The 17,538-nt window shown below is 45.4% G+C and overlaps 1 protein-coding gene across 1 annotated transcript in view; it reads right to left on the reverse strand.

The window, feature by feature from the left end:
* The window catches only part of LOC143927191 (cholecystokinin receptor-like), a 108,289-nt gene that overhangs the window by 9,554 nt on the left and 81,197 nt on the right, over nt 1-17,538 (reverse strand). The window contains exons 2-4 of the mRNA XM_077451167.1: nt 13,667-13,915; nt 7,575-7,836; nt 5,796-5,923 (exon numbers count right to left, since the gene is read on the reverse strand). Of these exons, the coding sequence (XP_077307293.1) occupies nt 5,796-5,923; nt 7,575-7,836; nt 13,667-13,915 (639 nt within the window). The remainder of the gene's footprint in view (nt 1-5,795; nt 5,924-7,574; nt 7,837-13,666; nt 13,916-17,538) is intronic.

A 17,538-nucleotide genomic window follows, 5' to 3' on the forward strand; every position in this document is an offset into this window, starting at 1 on the left:
ACGACTGATTGTTGTCCTATGGACAGACTCTTCCACCTCAGCTGTAGTTCTCTGCAGTTCATCCAGAGTGATCATGGGCCTCTTGGCTGCATCTCTGATCAGTCTTCTCCTTGTCTGAGCTGAAAGTTTAGAGGGACGGCCAGGTCTTGGTAGATTTGCAGTGGTCTGATACTCCTTCCATTTCAAAATGATCGCTTGCACAGTGCTCCTTGGGATGTTTAACCACTTAAAGAGGGATTCCGCCCCAAAAAAAAATATTAAAAGCCAGCAGCTATAAATACTACAGCTGCTGACTTTTAATAAATGGACACTCACCTGTCCCGGGTTCCAGCGATGCCGGCAGCCGAGGCCAATCGACCGCTCGGGCCTCGGCTGCTGCCGCCGCCATTCGAGGTGAGGGAATCAGGAAGTAAAGCGAATCGGCTTCACTTCCCGGTTCCCTACTGCGCAATGCGCGAGCTGCGCCGCGCAATAGGAAATCTTCGCGCTGTCACTGGGACCCGTGTGTGTCCCAGCAGACAGCGCGGCAGGGCAGGAAATGGCATAGACTCCCGTGGGAGTCTATGCCCGGAAGTGGGTGAAAATACCTGTCTTTGACAGGTATCTCCACCCCCCTCCCCCCTGAAAGGTGTCAATTGTGACACCGGAGGGGGGGGGGGGGTTCCGATCAGCGGAGGTTCCACTTTAGGGTGGAATCCCGCTTTAAGGACCGCCATATTGCCAATGTACGTCATTACAATGGCACAGGCAGGCACAAGCACGTACATGTACGTGCCTGCCTTCCAGCGGGTATGGGGTCCGATCGGACCCCCTTCCGCTGGATACGGCGGTCCGTTTCGCTGCAGGAGCGATCCGGGATGAGGGGATGGCCGTTGGTTTCTGGCCATCCCATCTCAATCGCTCCTGGCCAATGAGAAGCTTCCTCCCACTGTGTATAGTATACACAGGCAGGGAGGAAGTGATGTCATTCTCCTCGGGGCGGTCTTTTAGACCGGACTACGAGGAGAAGACTAAAAGTAAGTGCACCAAACACTACACTAACACATAGGTACACATAGGTACACAAACCTTTTATAGCATCAGGGCACCCACCATTTATTACCCAATAAAGGTTTAACCCCCTGATCACCCGGCGGGTGATATCAATTAGGTTTTAGGGTCAGGGTCTGTGTCGCCCCAGGCAGCGCTAGGTTAGTGCCAGTACCGCTAACACCCACACGCAAAGCATAAACCTCCCGTAGTGGTATAGAATCTGAACAGATCAATATCTGATCTGATCAGATCTATACTAGCATCCCCAGCAGTTTAGGGTTCCAAAAAAACGCATTGTTAGCGGGATCAGCCCAGATACCTGCTGGCACCTGCGTTTTGCCCCTCCGCCCAGCCCACCCAAGTGCAGTATCGATCGATCACTGTCACTTACAAAACACTAAACACATAACTGCAGCGATCGCAGAGTAAGGCCTGATCCCTGCCATCGCTAACAGTTTTTTTTTGGTAGCATTTTATATTTAAATCCGGAAGGCAGTGCTTGATTTTCGGGGTCCCGTATGTGGCTAGGCTCCCAAAAAGTCCCCCACATGTGGTATCCCCGTACTCGGGAGAAGCAGCAGAATTTATTTTGGGGTGTAATTTGACTTATGCCCATAGCATGTGTGAGCAATATATCATTTAGTGACAACTTTGTGCAAAAAAAAAAAAAAAAATTGTAAAATTCCTGCAACTTGTGGCAAAATACAAAATATTTCATGGACTCAACATGCCTCTCAGTAAATAGCTTGGGGTGTCTACTTTCCAAAATGGGGTCATTTGGGGGGGGGGGGGTTGTGCTATTTTGGCATTTTATGGCCTTCGAAACTGTGATAGGTAGTGAGGAGTGAAATCAAAAATTTGCACCCTTAGAAATCCTGAAGGCAGTGATTGGTTTTCGGGGTGCCGTACGCAGCTAGACTCCCAAAAAGTCCCACATATGTGGTATCCCCATACTCAGGAGAAGCAGCAGAATATATTTTGGGGTGCAATTCCACATATAACTATGGCATGTGTGAGCAATATATCATTTAGTGACAACTTTTTGTAATTTTTGAAAATGAGATAGGTAGTCATAAATTAAAAGCTGTGTAAATTCCAGAAAATGTACTCTAGTTTGTAGACGCTATAACTTTTGCGCAAACCAATAAATATACGCTTATTGACATTTTTTTTACTAAAGACATGTGGCTGAATAAATTTTGCCCTAAATGTATGACTAAAATTGAGTTTAATCGATTTTTCTTATAACAAAAATTAGGAAATATCATTTTTTCTCCAAATTTTTGGTCTTTTTCCATTTATATCGCAAAAAATAAAAATCGCAGAGGCAATCAAATACCATCAAAAGAAATCTCTATTTGTGGGAAGAAAAGGACGCAAATTTCGTTTGGGTACAACATTGCATGACCGCGCAATTACCAGTTAAAGCAGTGCAGTGCGAAATTGTAAAAAGACCTCTGGTCCTTAGGCTGTTAAAGCGGGAGTCCTCCGGGACTCCGCGTTTTTTTTTTTTTTTAAAGTCAGCAGCTACAAATACTGCAGCTGCTGACTTTTAAAATAGTGACACTTACCTGTCCAGCGCGCCCGCGATGTCGGCACCCGAAGCCGATCTCTAGATCGACACTCGAGTGCTGCCGCCGCCATCTTGGGTATGGGAATCAGGAAATGGAGCCTTTCGGCTTCATTTCCCGGTTCCCTACTGCGCATGCGCGAGCCGCGCTGCGCAATGAGGACGGTCCCCGCTGCCTCTGGGATCTGTGTGTTTCCCAGCAGGCAGCGGGGCACTTGCGGAAGGGGGCGGGCACTTGTGGAAAGGGGCGTAATGTACGCCCCTTTCCGCAGAGAGCTAGCCCGGAAGTGGGTGCAGTTACCTGGATTATCCAGGTAACTGCACCCCCCTCCCCCCTGAAAGGTGCCGATTGTGGCGCCGGAGGGGGGGAGGAATCCGATGAGCGGAAGGTCCATTTTAGGGTGGACCTCCGCTTTAATTGGTCCGGGGCTGAAGTGGTTAAAGCTTGGGAAGTCTTTTTGTATCCAAATCCGGCTTTAAACTTCTCCACAACAGTATTACTGACCTGCCTGGTGTGTTCCTTGGTCTTCATGATGCTCTCTGCACTTTCAACAGAACCCTGAGACTATCACAGAGCAGGTGCATTTATACAGAGACTTGATTACACACAGGTGGATTCTATTTATCACCATCAGTCATTTAGGACAACATTGGATCATTCAGAGATCCTCGCTGAACTTCTGGAGTGAGTTTGCTGCACTGAAAGTAAAGGGGCCGAATAATTTTGCACGCACCACTTTTCAGTTTTTTATTTGCTAAAAAAGTTTAAAATATCCAATAGATTTCGTTCCACTTCACAATTGTGTCCCACTTGTTGGTGATTTTTCAAAAAAAATAAAAAATTTTATATCTTTATGTTTGAAGCCTGAAATGTGGCAAAAGGTTGAAAAGTTCAAGGGGGCCGAATACTTTCACAAGGCACTGTAGTCATCACTTTATTTCACTGAATACACCTTTACATGGACAATTGAAATGGATATCTATCCGTCTGCTTAGACAGCTGTATAATTGTGCACTTTTTGCCTATTTTAAACAAATTGCATCATTTTCCACCCAATTTTATTTTATTTTTATTTTTTTGCACGTAATGTTATCACCACAAAGTATCACAAATTTTTATTAATAATTTTTTATTATTTATGTGTATTGTTGTGTATGTCACTTTACTGACCCAAGAGACCATATGATAATTATTACATTATATTTTATTTTGTTATATATCTGATATATACAGATGTGCTATTAGCTGCTATTTACTTACCTGTATACACACTCTTGACTCTATACTACATTTGCCTTGGCCACCTTTGTTGGCTTTACTGGGATTTTATCTCTGCATGTCTAAACAGTACACAACTATTGTGAATCTATATATCTTTTAGTACAGCACACCACTATCCTTGTATCATTCTGATTATAGTGTTGTGGCACCACCACCAAAGGCCCAATTTTTTCGGAACCCTGTTCAACAGGGGCATGTGATTACAATTCTTCATGTAATATTTCACAGCAGGGCCCGTTCCTACACCCAACAAGAGTAACTGTGAGGGGTTACAGTGTTCTGGTACCACCAACAACTTAAGGCTCAATTTTCTGCAGAGTATATAGGGCAGGCTGTATAGTATGTATACTGCTATTCAGAGTATATCGTACCTGGGGGGCCTCCCACGCCATTTTTTTTTTTTACTTGGGTGTGGGGTTCCCCTTAATATACATACCAGACCTGAAGGGCCTGGTATGAATTTTGGGGGTGACATCCACGCTATTTATTTTTGGTATTTTTGGTATTTTTATCTATATTTCCGGGATCCGACAATACATTACAGCCGCGAGCAGTTTTAAATGACATGTTTTCCTTTAGAAATGCAATTTTGATGTGGCACTGTTATAAACATGGGAAAGATGTGCTACTTTACAGGCATACTAAGGACACTCCCCCAGGCACGTTATTTAAAGGAATATTTAATTATTATTTATTCTTTCACTTTAAGCATTATTAAAATCACTGCTCCCGAAAAAAAAAGAAATTTTTAAAACTTTTTTTTGCATTAATACATGTCTCCTGGGGAAGGACCCGGGTCCTCAAACATTTTTTAGGACAATAACTTGGGGGGGGGGGGGGTGTGTTCGGCACATCCCTAGTGCCCAGAGTAGCCAGTCTGTGAGGTAACCTAGTGGAGCCAAGAGCTAAACTTGTTACATCACTGGGCTACAGGATTCCAACCCAGTTCTACGGGATGCCGGGATTTAGTTTAAATCCAGGGACTATCCCGCTAAAACTGGAAGGTATGTGCTCCGAGCCACGGTCCGGTTTGAAGAGTGTTTCTTGGTTTCAGGTGGACACATGATTCAAAACCTGGATTGTCCGGGTGAAACAGGTGCCAACTATATCTTGACCTCACCACTGCCCCTTTCCTGTCCATCCTTTGACCTCTTTCCTGATCTCACCTTTGCCTTCTTCCTGTCTTCCCCTCTGTCATTTTTTTGGCCTCACTGTTCCCTCGTTCCTGTCCATCCTTCTACCTCCCTCCTGTCCAGGGCCGGTGCAAGGATTTTTGACACCCTAGGCGAAACTTCATTTTGCCGCCCCCATTGGCCCCACCCCTGACTCCACCCCCTTTGCCCTGCCCATGTTTACCCCACATTTTTTTATGAAACGCCCATCAAATGCAGCCTCACCAGCGCCCATCAAAAGCAGCCTCACCAGCACCATCAAATGCAGCCTACCAGGGCCCATCAATACAGCCTACCAATGCCCATAAATTAATGTTTGCTTGCTTCCATTCATTTGAGAGTCAGGACACAGACACAGTCCTCCGGCCCTGCCTGCTGTTGCTAAGACTTAGTTGCTAGTGGCAGGGAGAAAAGGGTAGGAACAGCAGTGCGCCCTAGGCGGCTGCCTAGTTTGCCTAGTGGTAGCACCGGCCCTGCTCCTGTCCTCCTCTCCTGCCTCGTTCTTGTGCTTCTATCTGCCTCCTTCCTGGCCACACCACTGCCTCCTTCTTGACTTCAGCTCGGCTTCCTCTTTGACCTCACTGAGGTCTACTCCTTCACATTAACTCTACCTCAGTCCTGTCTTGCATCAAATATAAGTATGGCCATTTTGCACCAAGCTCCAACCCAGCCACTGTATTTAGGAAGGCTGAGCCGTTTTTGTTCTATCTGGTCATGAACAATGACATATCAGACTTACCTTTGGCCTCTTTGTTCAGGTCCATCTCGAACTGGATCCCTCTGTAGAGTTCGTGAGAGATGAGCCCATAGGCCACAGTCATGACAACGCCAGGGATGAAGAAGAGCATGGTCAGCAGGATGACGTACCTGAGGACACAGAGAAACATATTGATTTACAGGACAACCAGTCCTAGGTGGAACCCAAAAATTCAGTCTCAAAGCTGAACTCCAGGCAGATATAAAAGTCTCAAAAATTGCAGTTGATTAATCCAGTATTAAATGTGTAGATTTGGCATCAGCCTCTTGCAGCACAAGCAGCCAAACCTTTGTGTTGCAGTGATTGTGTTCTAACACAGGACATGCTGATAGGAGGAGAGAGCAGAGTGATAAATGGACAAGCTCACCCCTTTGCTGCCTCCCCTTCACTGTCCAGCCGCAGGCTGGAAGGGGAGGGGAGGCCAAAATTAATGCCAGAACAAGATCAGCCAGGGCCTAGGTCAAACATGCCAAATTGCAGGGGAGTAGAGAGCGCAGCCTGCACCCCCTCCTGGCTCTCTTCTCCTCTCCTTGCCACATCTAGCACTGGGCTGACAGAAGTAGTGATGCAGTTGTCACTACTCCTGTCAGCCTTATAGTAGAAGGAACTTGCAGTGACCCCATCCTAATGAAAAACACTGCGCCCAGGGCAGCTGTCCCTTCTGCCCACCCCTTGACCGACCCTGGTCACAACAGACAACAAATATATACTGAAAGACATTTTAACCCTTCCCTATTCTATACAAAACATTGAAAAAGTTTTGGCTGTATATACAATTTAAAGAGACCCTGAGACTCACTGGAAGGATAGACAATTGGAGAAAAAGTTGTATCTGTACATTTCCCCCTCCCCAGCTGCCTTTTCTGCCATCCATCTTACCACCTACAGGTCCAACATGGTTCCTATACCTATATAAATTACTTTTCCAAGGGCATGTGAGACCTTACTTGGGGTCCCAGGTAAGGTTCCAGTTTTGCTCCTTATCCCTTCCATTGGCATTGACTGCAGTAGTCAAAGAGAAGCCGCCCCATTTGTCTGTACTGGTGTGGCCCCAGCAGATATCAACTGCCTACAAGTCCACCTTCCCTTATGAAGAGACAGGTGGGTGCACAGCTTTGACCAATTGCACGATCCCAGTGGTTTACTGCAGTAGCATAAAGGTTGTAGTTGGACCCCCTGGACATCTACCTGCCTAGCTTGCCTTGTGGGAAATCCAGATCTGGCTTGTGTTCTCCACTTTTATGTATTTTTGCTGTTCCTGTCTTTGTTTACTAAGAGAAGCTTATCTGCCATTCGGTAGAGGTGCCGATGTCCTTGTCCCAGCCTCATTCCCCGACCCACCGTCCTCACCCAGGAGAGCGCAGAGTACACAATTACTCAGCTAAAGTGGAGCTTATCGGAGAAGGAAGAAGGAAGGTGTGCAATGTATGATTCTTCACTATTCACCACTCTCCCGAAAACACCAAACCACCAACCTCTGTAGGTCACACAATAATATTATAAATTTGTATAGCTCTGACTTATACCATAGTGCTGTACAGAGAACACTGAGCCAGTCACATCAGTCACTGTACCAAAGCAGCTTACACTCTAATGTCCCCCCCACAGTCACATCATTCTCTGTCCCCAGAAGAGCTCTTGCTTTCCTGTACAATAATATAAAATGTAGGTACAGATTGTCTCTGTACACACTATGACCATAAAGATAACCATGACCGGCAGCCGTTATTCACATACAGAAGGACGCCAGGAATATCTTACCATGCCTGCTGCACTTGGTTATTGGGCCACTTGAGGCGGCACTGGTAGCCCTCAATGTTCTGCTTCTTAGTGAAGGCCACCAGCCTGTTGTAGACCAGGTATGGGATCATGATGATGATGGAAAGGATCCAGGTGGCAGCGATCACCTTGTAGGCGTGGGAGCGGGTCTGCCATACACGGGATTGCAGGGGGTTGCAGATGGCACTGTAGCGTTCGATGGCGATGGCCACGAGGTTGAAAGTGGACACGCTGACAGAGATACCTATGCAGAGAGGAAACAAGGGAACTGCTCAGTGCTTGAACTGATATGTAGTTTCACAAACACACAGCCAGTCCTCAGCCAACAAAGTATGATTTGGGGCCTGAATTGATTGGCTTTTGTTTGCATCAGAACTATTTCTACCACCATACAAGCCAATGAGAAATGAAAGCTGGCTTGAAGCAGCTTGATGCAGGTCATAGATGGTCAACTGCACATTGATATAGGCTAACTGCAGGCCAAAGGAGGTTAACTGTTGGTCAGAAGGAGGTCAACTGTAGATCGAAAGGAGGTTAATTGCAGGTCATAGGAGGTCAACTGCAGGTCATAGGAGGTCAATTACTGGTCACAGCAAGTAAAGTGCAGGCCATAAAAGGTCATCTGCTGGTCAGAAGGAGGTCAACTGCGGATCGGAAGGGGGTTAACTGCAGGTCATAGGGGTGTCAACTTCATATCACAGCAGTTCAACTACTCATCATAGTAGGTGAAGTGCAGTCCATAGAAGTTTAACTGCAGGCCAGACAGCAGTCGACTGTAGGTCATAAAACTGCGCACACTTGCGGAATGGCACCAAACTTCGGTACTTAAAAATCTCCATAGGCGACACTTTAAGTTTTTTCTTTTTTACAGGTTACATGTTCAGAGTTACAGAGGAGGTCTAGTGCTAGAATTATTGCTCTCGCTCTAACGTTTGCGGTGTATGTAACCCGTGTGTGTCTGGCTCTGATACCAGTCAGTGCCTCACCAGACTCTCACCTCACCGCGCGGCCCTGCCCACAAGTGCTTTTTTATTATTGGCTTTTGAAATTCAGCAATTCAGAAATGAAAGGTTTGGATGAAAAGTTTAGCACTGTAGTGCATTTTATATACCACTGTATAGATCAGACAAAAATGAGGGACAAATGGGGAGGAAAAGGGACAGATGGACGTTGTTCCAAATCAGGGACAGTTGGGAGCTCTGATTACAGACCACCTCCTGTCCTCAGACCACTGTGTGCATTACAGGCCTCCTCCTCAGACCACTGTTCAAAGCGCTGCGTGCATTACAGGCCTCCTCAGGCCACCATCCAGAGCACTGTGCATTACAGGCCTCCTCAGCCACCATCCAGAGCATTGTGTGCATTACAGGCCTCCTCAGGCCACCATCCAGAGCACTGTGCATTACAGGCCTCCTCAGGCCACCATCCAGAGCATTGTGTGCATTACAGGCCTCCTCAGACCACTGTTCAAAGCATTGTGTGCATTACAGGCCTCCTCAGGCCACCATCCAGAGCACTGTGCATTACAGGCCTCCTCAGCCACCATCCAGAGCACTGTGTGCATTACAGGCCTCCTCAGACCACTGTCCAAAGCGCTGTGTGCATTAAAGGCCTTCTCAGACCACTGTCAAAAGAGCTGTGTGCATTACAGGCCTCCTCAGGCCACCATCCAGAGCACTATGTGCATTACAGGCCTCCTCAGCCACCATCCAGAGCACTGTGTGCATTACAGGCATTCTCAGACCACTGTCAAAAGAGCTGTGTGCATTACAGGCCTCCTCAGGCCACCATCCAGAGCACTATGTGCATTACAGGCCTCCTCAGCCACCATCCAGAGCACTGTGTGCATTACAGGCCTCCTCAGACCACTGTCCAAAGTGCTATGTGCATTACAGGCCACCTCAGGCCACCGTCCAGAGCACTGTGTGTATTTCAGGCCTCCTCTGGCCACCATCCAGAGCACTGTGTGCATTACAGGTCTTCTCAAACCACTGTCCAGAGCACTGCACAGCATTTACAGGCCTCCTGACCATCCGGAGCACTGTGCTGCATTTACAGGCCTCCTCTATTATTATTATTTTTTTTACTCCAGCAGTACATAATGAGCTTGGGAATTCTATGCTTCTAATGCTTAAATAATGCATTACAATTTAACTAAACCCATTCGATTTTAGATGACTAAAATTATTTTAGTCGACTAAAACGAAAGTGCCATTCTAGTCAAAAGACTGTGACTAAAACTAAATTTAAATTTTGACGTCAAAATTAACACTGGTGCAGGCCACAGGAGGTCATCTGCAGATCGGAAGGAGGTAAATTGCAGGTCAGAGGGGGTCAACTGCAGGTCATAGGAGATGAATTGCTGGTTATGGCAAGTAAAGTGCAGTCCATAGGAGGTCATCTGCTTGTCAGAAGGAGGTCAACTGTAAATCGAAAGGAGGTTAAATAAAGGTCATGGGAGGTCAACTGCAGATCATAGCAGTTCAACTACTGGTCATAATAGGTGAAGTGCAGGCCATAGGAGATCAACTGCAGGCCAGAAGGAGGTCAACTAGGTCAAAGGATGTCAGCGACAGGGCAAAGTAGGGTAACTTCAAGCAATAAGAAGTCAATGGCGGTTCAGAAGAATGTCTTCTCTAGGTCAGATGCACCTCAGATGGAGCTCAGAAGCACCCCCAAACTGATCTCTAATACACGCCCGAATGTCAGAAGAGAAGTTGGTGCCTTTCCAATGTCCCTTGCCGCCAAGCGTACGCCGATGTGGGTACTCGGTTTTCGGGGGTTATACTGGGATGATGCCCACAGCTACTGTTTTTTAGAGCCAGCGATTGGCTTTCCAGCGATCAACAATCCGATGCCTCCGGCGGCTAGGGACAGACTAGAAGGAAGCCGTAAGTGGCTTCTTTCCAGTCTCCTGATTGTAAACACGGAAGTGACATTATGACGTCACTTCCTGTTTACTTGGCTGCCAATGGCACCGGTTTTAAAAAAAATATACAGTATTCAGAATCACCGAAAACGGTGATCTGAATACTTTGAAGTGCAAAGGAGGGATTGGAGGTCTTTTAGACCCCCGACCCTTCCATAAAGAGTACCTGTCACCACCTATTACTGTCACAAGGGATGTTTACATTCCTTGTGACAGCAATACAAGTGATCAAAATTATTTTTAAAACTAGAATGTTAAAGACACTGGAACTAAATTCTAAATTCTAAAAAGAATGGTGGTTGTGGACTTCTAGATTTATTCATATCGCAGGAAATCCCACCAAATAGGAGAGTTGCAATTATATGCAATACATTTCACAAATATCTGGTCATAAAGTAGCTGACTAAATGGAGTTGGGTTTGATCTCAATTATTGGCAGTTCAGTTCTAAAATTCTGAATAGAGCTTGGAGTCAAATTATAGTTATACCCAGCAATGTGCTTGGTTTTCCTTGTAATACTTGCAAGTACACATGTGCGATTGATTTAGTTATGAATTCAAATTTGGATGAAGTTTTCGTTATTCGGAGATTGAGATGTATCCGAATTTCTGGATCACGTTAGTAACGAATTTCAACGAATCCAAAAAAGAATTATAAGGAAACTAACCAAAATAACGAATTTGAAAAAAATGAACTTGAATTAGAAAAATTAAAAAAGATGAATTTGAAATAGAAACATATTTCAATAAATACAGTAAGATATAAAAGACAAATAAGATGATAAGAATAGAATATAAAAAAATAGAAAAGATTAGAATAGAATAGAACGAATGTTCTGAAATTCGAACTGATTAAAATTAAACGATTATACTAACTGAATCCGAATATATGAAACAAATCCTGAATATACAAAACAAATTCTGAAAACAAATCATTCTAATGTAATGAATATGACGAAATGAAAATATTAACTTAATGAACAGATCTGAAACAAAGCTAAATAAATGTTTCCATCCTGCACATGCCTGCTTGCAAGGGAAGCTAATTGTCCAAACGCATGGTGAGGTACATTGTTCTTCAGCATAATACTGGCGTTGATCATGTTCTTATAGGAAAGGGAAACTATCCATTCCATTTACCTCTTCATCAAGTGCATTGGAATAATCTATCTCAGTATTTCCATGACAGGAGCAGGTACATACACTATACGGAGAACAGAGATTTCACCGCTCCAGGTCGATCCACTAACAGGCTGCTAGCTCTCCAGATAGGTAGGGGTTCCAGGTGCAGGCTGATTGCATAAGCCAAGTGTGCAAAATCTGAACAAAACTCTGGATAGCCGCACTCCGGATTGAGTAAAAAGTAAAGTGCCTTTATTTCTTCAAATGCAAATGCAAAAACTCCATTGAACAATACATCACAGCAAAGCTATGAGTAAGCGCTGTTTGTAGCGTGAAACGCGTCAGAACCTTGTTCTATTTTTTGTTTCCCTTTGCTGTGATGTGTTGTTCAATGGAGTTTTTGCATTTGCATTTGAAGAAATAAAGGCACTTTACTTTTTACTCAATCCAGAGTGCGGCTATCCAGAGTTTTGTTCAGATTTTGCACACATACACTATACGGGTAAATGTTTTCGGAAATCTGATTGCCACACCTACTAAATGGCCAAAAGTATGTGAACACCCTGCCAAATGATGAGTTCAGGTGTCCAGTGAAGTTAATACTACAGCATACAAAGACATTGTAGCCAAGCATTGTAAACAGTTTGGTGAAGGGCCATTTCTGTTCCAGCATGATTGTGCTCCTGTGCACAAAGCCAGCTCCACAAAGACATACAGTAGTTTGACCCGTTTGGTTTGGAGGAACTCACTTGACCCTGACCTCAACTCTCCTGAACAGCTTTAGTATGAGTCGGAATGCTACTTGTGAGCCAGGTCTTCTCATCCAACATCAGTATCTAACCTCATAAATGGTGGTCAGCTCCATAAAGACATGGTTTGGTGTGGTGGAACTAGAGCAGCCTTTCTGAATCTTTTCAGCACAGGGGAACCCTTGAAATAACTTTCTGGTCTCAGGGAACCCCTACTAAAAATGACTATATCTACAAATTGTTATACATTTGTGTGATGGTCTGTGGGAAGTATTACCCCCTTACAGATAGCTAAAAAGACCAGTGGTGTCAGTGGGAATGTATCTGAGAGGCGGAAATGGCTCATTGCTCAAGGAACCCCAAACAACCTCTAGATGAACCCTAGGGTTCCATGGAACACTGGTTGAGAAATGCTAGAGTATCCCTGACCTCAACCCTACTACCCTAACAGCTTTAGGATGAATTGGAATGACCATTGTAAGCCAGGTCTTCTTATTCGACATCAGAATCTGACCTCACCAAATGGTGGCCAACCACATAAAGACATGGTTTTGTGTGGAGGAACTAGAGTTATCCCTGACCTCAACTCTACATTAGCAGCTTAGGGATGAGTTGGAATGCTAATTGTCAGCCTGGTCTGTTTACCCAACATGATCTCACAAATGGTAGCCAGTGCCATAAAGACATGGGTTGGTGTGGAGGAACTACAGTATCCCTGACCTCAACCCTATATTAGCAGCTTTGGGAGGAAATGGAACACGATTTGTGAGCCTGGTCATCTCATCGAACTTCAGTACCTGATCTCACAAATAGTGGCCAGCTCCATAAAGACATGGTTTGTTGTGGGGGAACTAGAGTATCCCTGACCTTGACCCTACTGAACAACTTTGGGATGAGTTGGAATGCTAATTGTGAGTCTGGTCTTCTAATCCAACATCAGTACCTGATCTCACAAATGGTGGCCCCTCCATAAAGACATGGTTTGACCAGTTTTGTGTGGAGGAACTTGAGTGTCCTGACCTCAACCCTACTGAACACCTTTCGTATGGATTGAAACACCTAACCTGACCTCACAAATGTTCTTTTGGCTGAATGGTCTCAAATCCTTACAGAAACACTACAAAATCTTATAGAAAGTGTTCCCAGGAGAGTGGGGGTCACAAAGAGAGCCAACCTCTTTTATTGTCCATGGTTTTGGAATGAGATGTCCAACAAGCTCCTGTAATTGTGATGGCCAAGGGTCCACAACGTTTGACTATTTATTCATGTTCTCACCCATGAAATAGGCAGCCGTCTTGCAGATGACCTCTCCAAAGATGAAGTCGCCCATGAGGTTGGGGATGAGGGTGAAGGGCATACACAGAAGAGCTACCATGATATCACTGACGGCTAGAGAGAGCAAGAAGGAGTTGGTGATGGTACGTAGGCGTTTGTTCATGACCAGAACGATGATGATGAGCGTATTTCCAAAGACGCTGAGAAGGAAGATGATGCAGTAGAGGAGAATCCGCACCCAATTCAGATCTGAAACAACAAAATCTTTCATTAATCCAAAAATATACCAAGATGAAGGAACAATTATTTACCATTTCTTAGGTGGCAATCAGCAACTAGATGAACTCTACTGGCAGCCCCCCTTCGGTTATGTGTCATAGATCTGACCATTCACTTAAATCCATTTAATTGACACAACGCAATAATCGAGATTGATGGCTTGTAATTGAAAAAAATTACGATTTTGCACATCCCAAGTTAAGGTGAGAAATTATCACTCATTAAAGTAAAACTGTTAATACAAACTCAGCATAGAACAATACAATACAGAAAGCACAGGTTGTCCTCAGTGAAAACCGCATGTTAAAATGATGAGTAGGCCCAGATATAGAGGCAGCTGAACATGCGCAAAAATTTCCATATTTGCTGCAAAGCTGAACTTGAACTTGATCCAACGGACCCGCCCCTCCCACCTTCAGAGCTGCCACATTGGTCATTTAAGGCAACGTGTTGACTCATTGACCAATAGGAAGAAACACTAGGTGGGAGGGGACAGGAGATTCGCATATAAACTCATCCCACATACATTATGTCAAATTTCCTTTTCTTTCATTTTTAAAGACCAGATGGATGAATAGTTGCATGGAATGGAATGTGCATTTGGGGTATTTTATATGATTGTGTGGCAGCACCACAGATCGACCAACCAAATTCAGGTATTACAACTGAACTGAAGAACTATAATACCATGAGCACTGAGCATTAGCGGGGGCACCGAGATGAGCGGACAGAGAATCAGGGGCAGGCACACAACTCGGAAAATAGAGCAGTGCTGCCAACTGATCGATCTCAGCAGGAATGATTGAGCGGGCAAAAAACAAAATGTGACCTGATCAATGCTGTTCTCCTATAATAATTATGACCTTTAGCATCTTCCATCTTTCCTCTCTTCTGTCCTTCTTACATCCATCCTCTCCCTCTTCTCTCCTTCATCTTTCCTTTCTCTCCTTCCTCCCTTCCCCACTTCCTTCCTCTCCTTCCCCTCATCTCTTCTCTCATTTCTCTTTTCTCTCCGTTCACCCTCTTTGCCTTCCTCCCTTTTCTTCTTCCCACCTCTCTTCTTTTCTTGCTTCTGCCCATCTTTGCCTCTCTTATTTCCTTTCTCCCTCCTTTCTCTCTTTCCTTCTCCCTCCTCTCTTTCTATCCTCCATCTCCCCCTCTCTTTCTCTCCTCTCTGCTTTATCTCATTCATCTCTTTGTCTTGTTTATCTTCTCTTCTTCCTCCTTCTCCTTCTAACATTCCTCTGCACTCTCCTCTTTCTTTCCTTCTCTTCTTTCCTTCCTCCCTTCTTTTTCACCTTTTATCCTCCATTCTCTCCTTCTTTCCTCCTATATTCCCCTCTCTTCTCTCCCTTCTTTTTACTTTCCTCCCTCCCTCCCTTTTCTCCTTCCTCACATTTCTCTTTCTCCTTTCACCTTCCTTCTAGCTTTCTCTCATTCCTAGCTTTTTTCTTTCCTCCTCTCATCTCTCCCTCTCCTCTCACTTTCTTTCTCCTTTCTCCCCTTCCTCCTTCCTCCATCTTTTTTCTCCGTCCTACCCCCACCCCTTCCCTTCTATTCTTCCTCCATTGCTTTTCTCCTTCATCTGTTTCTTCTCTCCTTCCCTACACTTCACCTTCACCTCCCACCTTCCCTTCCTCTCTTCTCTCCTGCTTCCATCATTTCTCTCCTTCCTCCTCCATTTTCTCCTGCTTCTATTATTTCTCCTTCACCCCCTCCCCCCCCCCACCCTTCTCTCCTTCCTCCATCCCCTTTATTCTCCTTCTCTCATTCCTCTATCCCTTCTCTCCTTCTTCCCTCTCTTCTCTCCTTCCTCCATCCTTTCCCCCTTCTTCCCTTCCTTCTATCCTTCATCCATTTGTCTCCTTCTTCCATCCTTTCTTTTCTTTTCCTCCATCCCTTCCCCCCCCCCCCTTACTCCATCCCCCTTTCTCCTTCCTCCATCATTTCTTTCCCTTCTACCCTTCCCTCCTTCCTCCCTGTCTTCTCTCCTTCCTTCTTCATTTCCCCTTCCTCCATCCTATCTCTCCTCAATTCCTCCTTTCCCCTTCCTCTATCATTTCTCTCCTTTCTCTTTCCCTTCCCTCCTTCCTATGTCTTCTCTCCTTCATCCCTCTTTTCTCTCCTTCCTCCCTCCTTTCCCCTTCCTCCATCCTTTCTCTCCTTTCTTCATCCTTTCTCTCCTTCTTTCTCTCCTTAATCCCTCCTTTCCCCTTCCTCCACCATTTCTCTCCTTCCCTTCCGCCCTCTCCTTTCCCTCCTTCTCCCCTGTCTTCTCTCCTTCCTTCCTCATTTCCCCTTCCTCCATCCTTTCTCTCCTTAATCCCTCCTTTCCCCTTCCTCCACCATTTCTCTCCTTCCCTTCCGCCCTCTCCTTTCCCTCCTTCCTCCCTGTCTTCTCTCCTTCCTTCCTCATTTCCCCTATCTCCATCCTTTCTCTCCTTAATCCCTCCTTTCCCCTTCCTCCACCATTTCTCTCTTTCCTTCTTCCTCTCTGTCTTCTCTCGCTCCTCCCTCTTTTCTCTCCTTCCTCCATCCTTTCTCTCCTTCTTCCCACCCTTCTTTCTTTCCTCCCTCCTTCTTTATTTCTTCCCGCCTTCACTCTTCCTCCATCCTTTTTCTCTTTACTCCTCCCTTCTCTCCTTCCTCCTTCCATTCTCTCCTGCCTCTATTATTTCTCCCCTTCCCCCCACCCTTTTCTCCTTCCTCCATCCCCTTTCTTCTTCCTACCTCCATTCTCTCCTTCCTCCATCCCTTCTCTCCTTCTTCCCTCTCTTCTCTCCTTCCTCCATCCTTTTCCCCCTTCTTCCCTTCATTCTATCCTTCATCCATTGTCTCCTTCCTCCATCCTTTATTTCTTTTCCTCTCCCTTCTCTTCTTCTTCCATCCCTTCTCTCCTCCCCCCTTACTCCATCCTTTCTCTCTTACTTTCATCCCTTTTTCTCCTTCCTCCATCATTCTCTCCCTTCTACCCTTCCCTCCTTCCTCCCTGTCTTCTCTCCTTCCTTCCTCATTTCCCTTTCCTCCACCCTCTCTCTCCTCAATCCCTCTATCATTTCTCTCCTTCCTCCTTCCTCTGTCTTCTCTCCTCATCCCTCCTTTTCTCTCCTTCCTCCCTCCTTTCCACTTCCTCCACCCTTTCTCTCCTTCCTTCATCCTTTCTCTCCTTCCTTTCTCCCCTTAATCCCTTCTTTCTCCTTCCTCCATAATTTCTCTCATTCCCTTCCTCCCTCTCCTTTCCCTCCTTCCTCCCTGTCTTCTCTCCTTCCTTCCTCGTTTCCCCTTTCTCTCCTTAATCCCTCCTTTCCCCTTCCTCCACCATTTCTCTCTTTCTTCCTTCACCTTCCTCCTCCCTCCATCCTTTCTCTCCTTCTTCCCACCCTTCTTTCTTTCCTCTCTCCTTCTTTATTTCTTCCTGCCTTCACTCTTCCTCCATCCTTTCTCTCTTTCCTCCCTCCCTTCTCTCCTTAATCACTCCTTTCCCCTTCCTTCATCTCTTTCTTCCCTCCCTTCTCTCCTTCTTCCATCCTTTCTTCCTCCATCCTTCTCCCTTCCTCCATCCTTTCCTTCCTCCATCCCTTCTCTCCTTCCTC

Source organism: Lithobates pipiens, unplaced genomic scaffold (assembly GCF_037356315.1).
Source record: "Lithobates pipiens isolate NorthernLeopardFrog02 unplaced genomic scaffold, aLitPip1_a1.2 Scaffold_23, whole genome shotgun sequence".
NCBI lineage: Eukaryota > Metazoa > Chordata > Amphibia > Anura > Ranidae > Lithobates > Lithobates pipiens.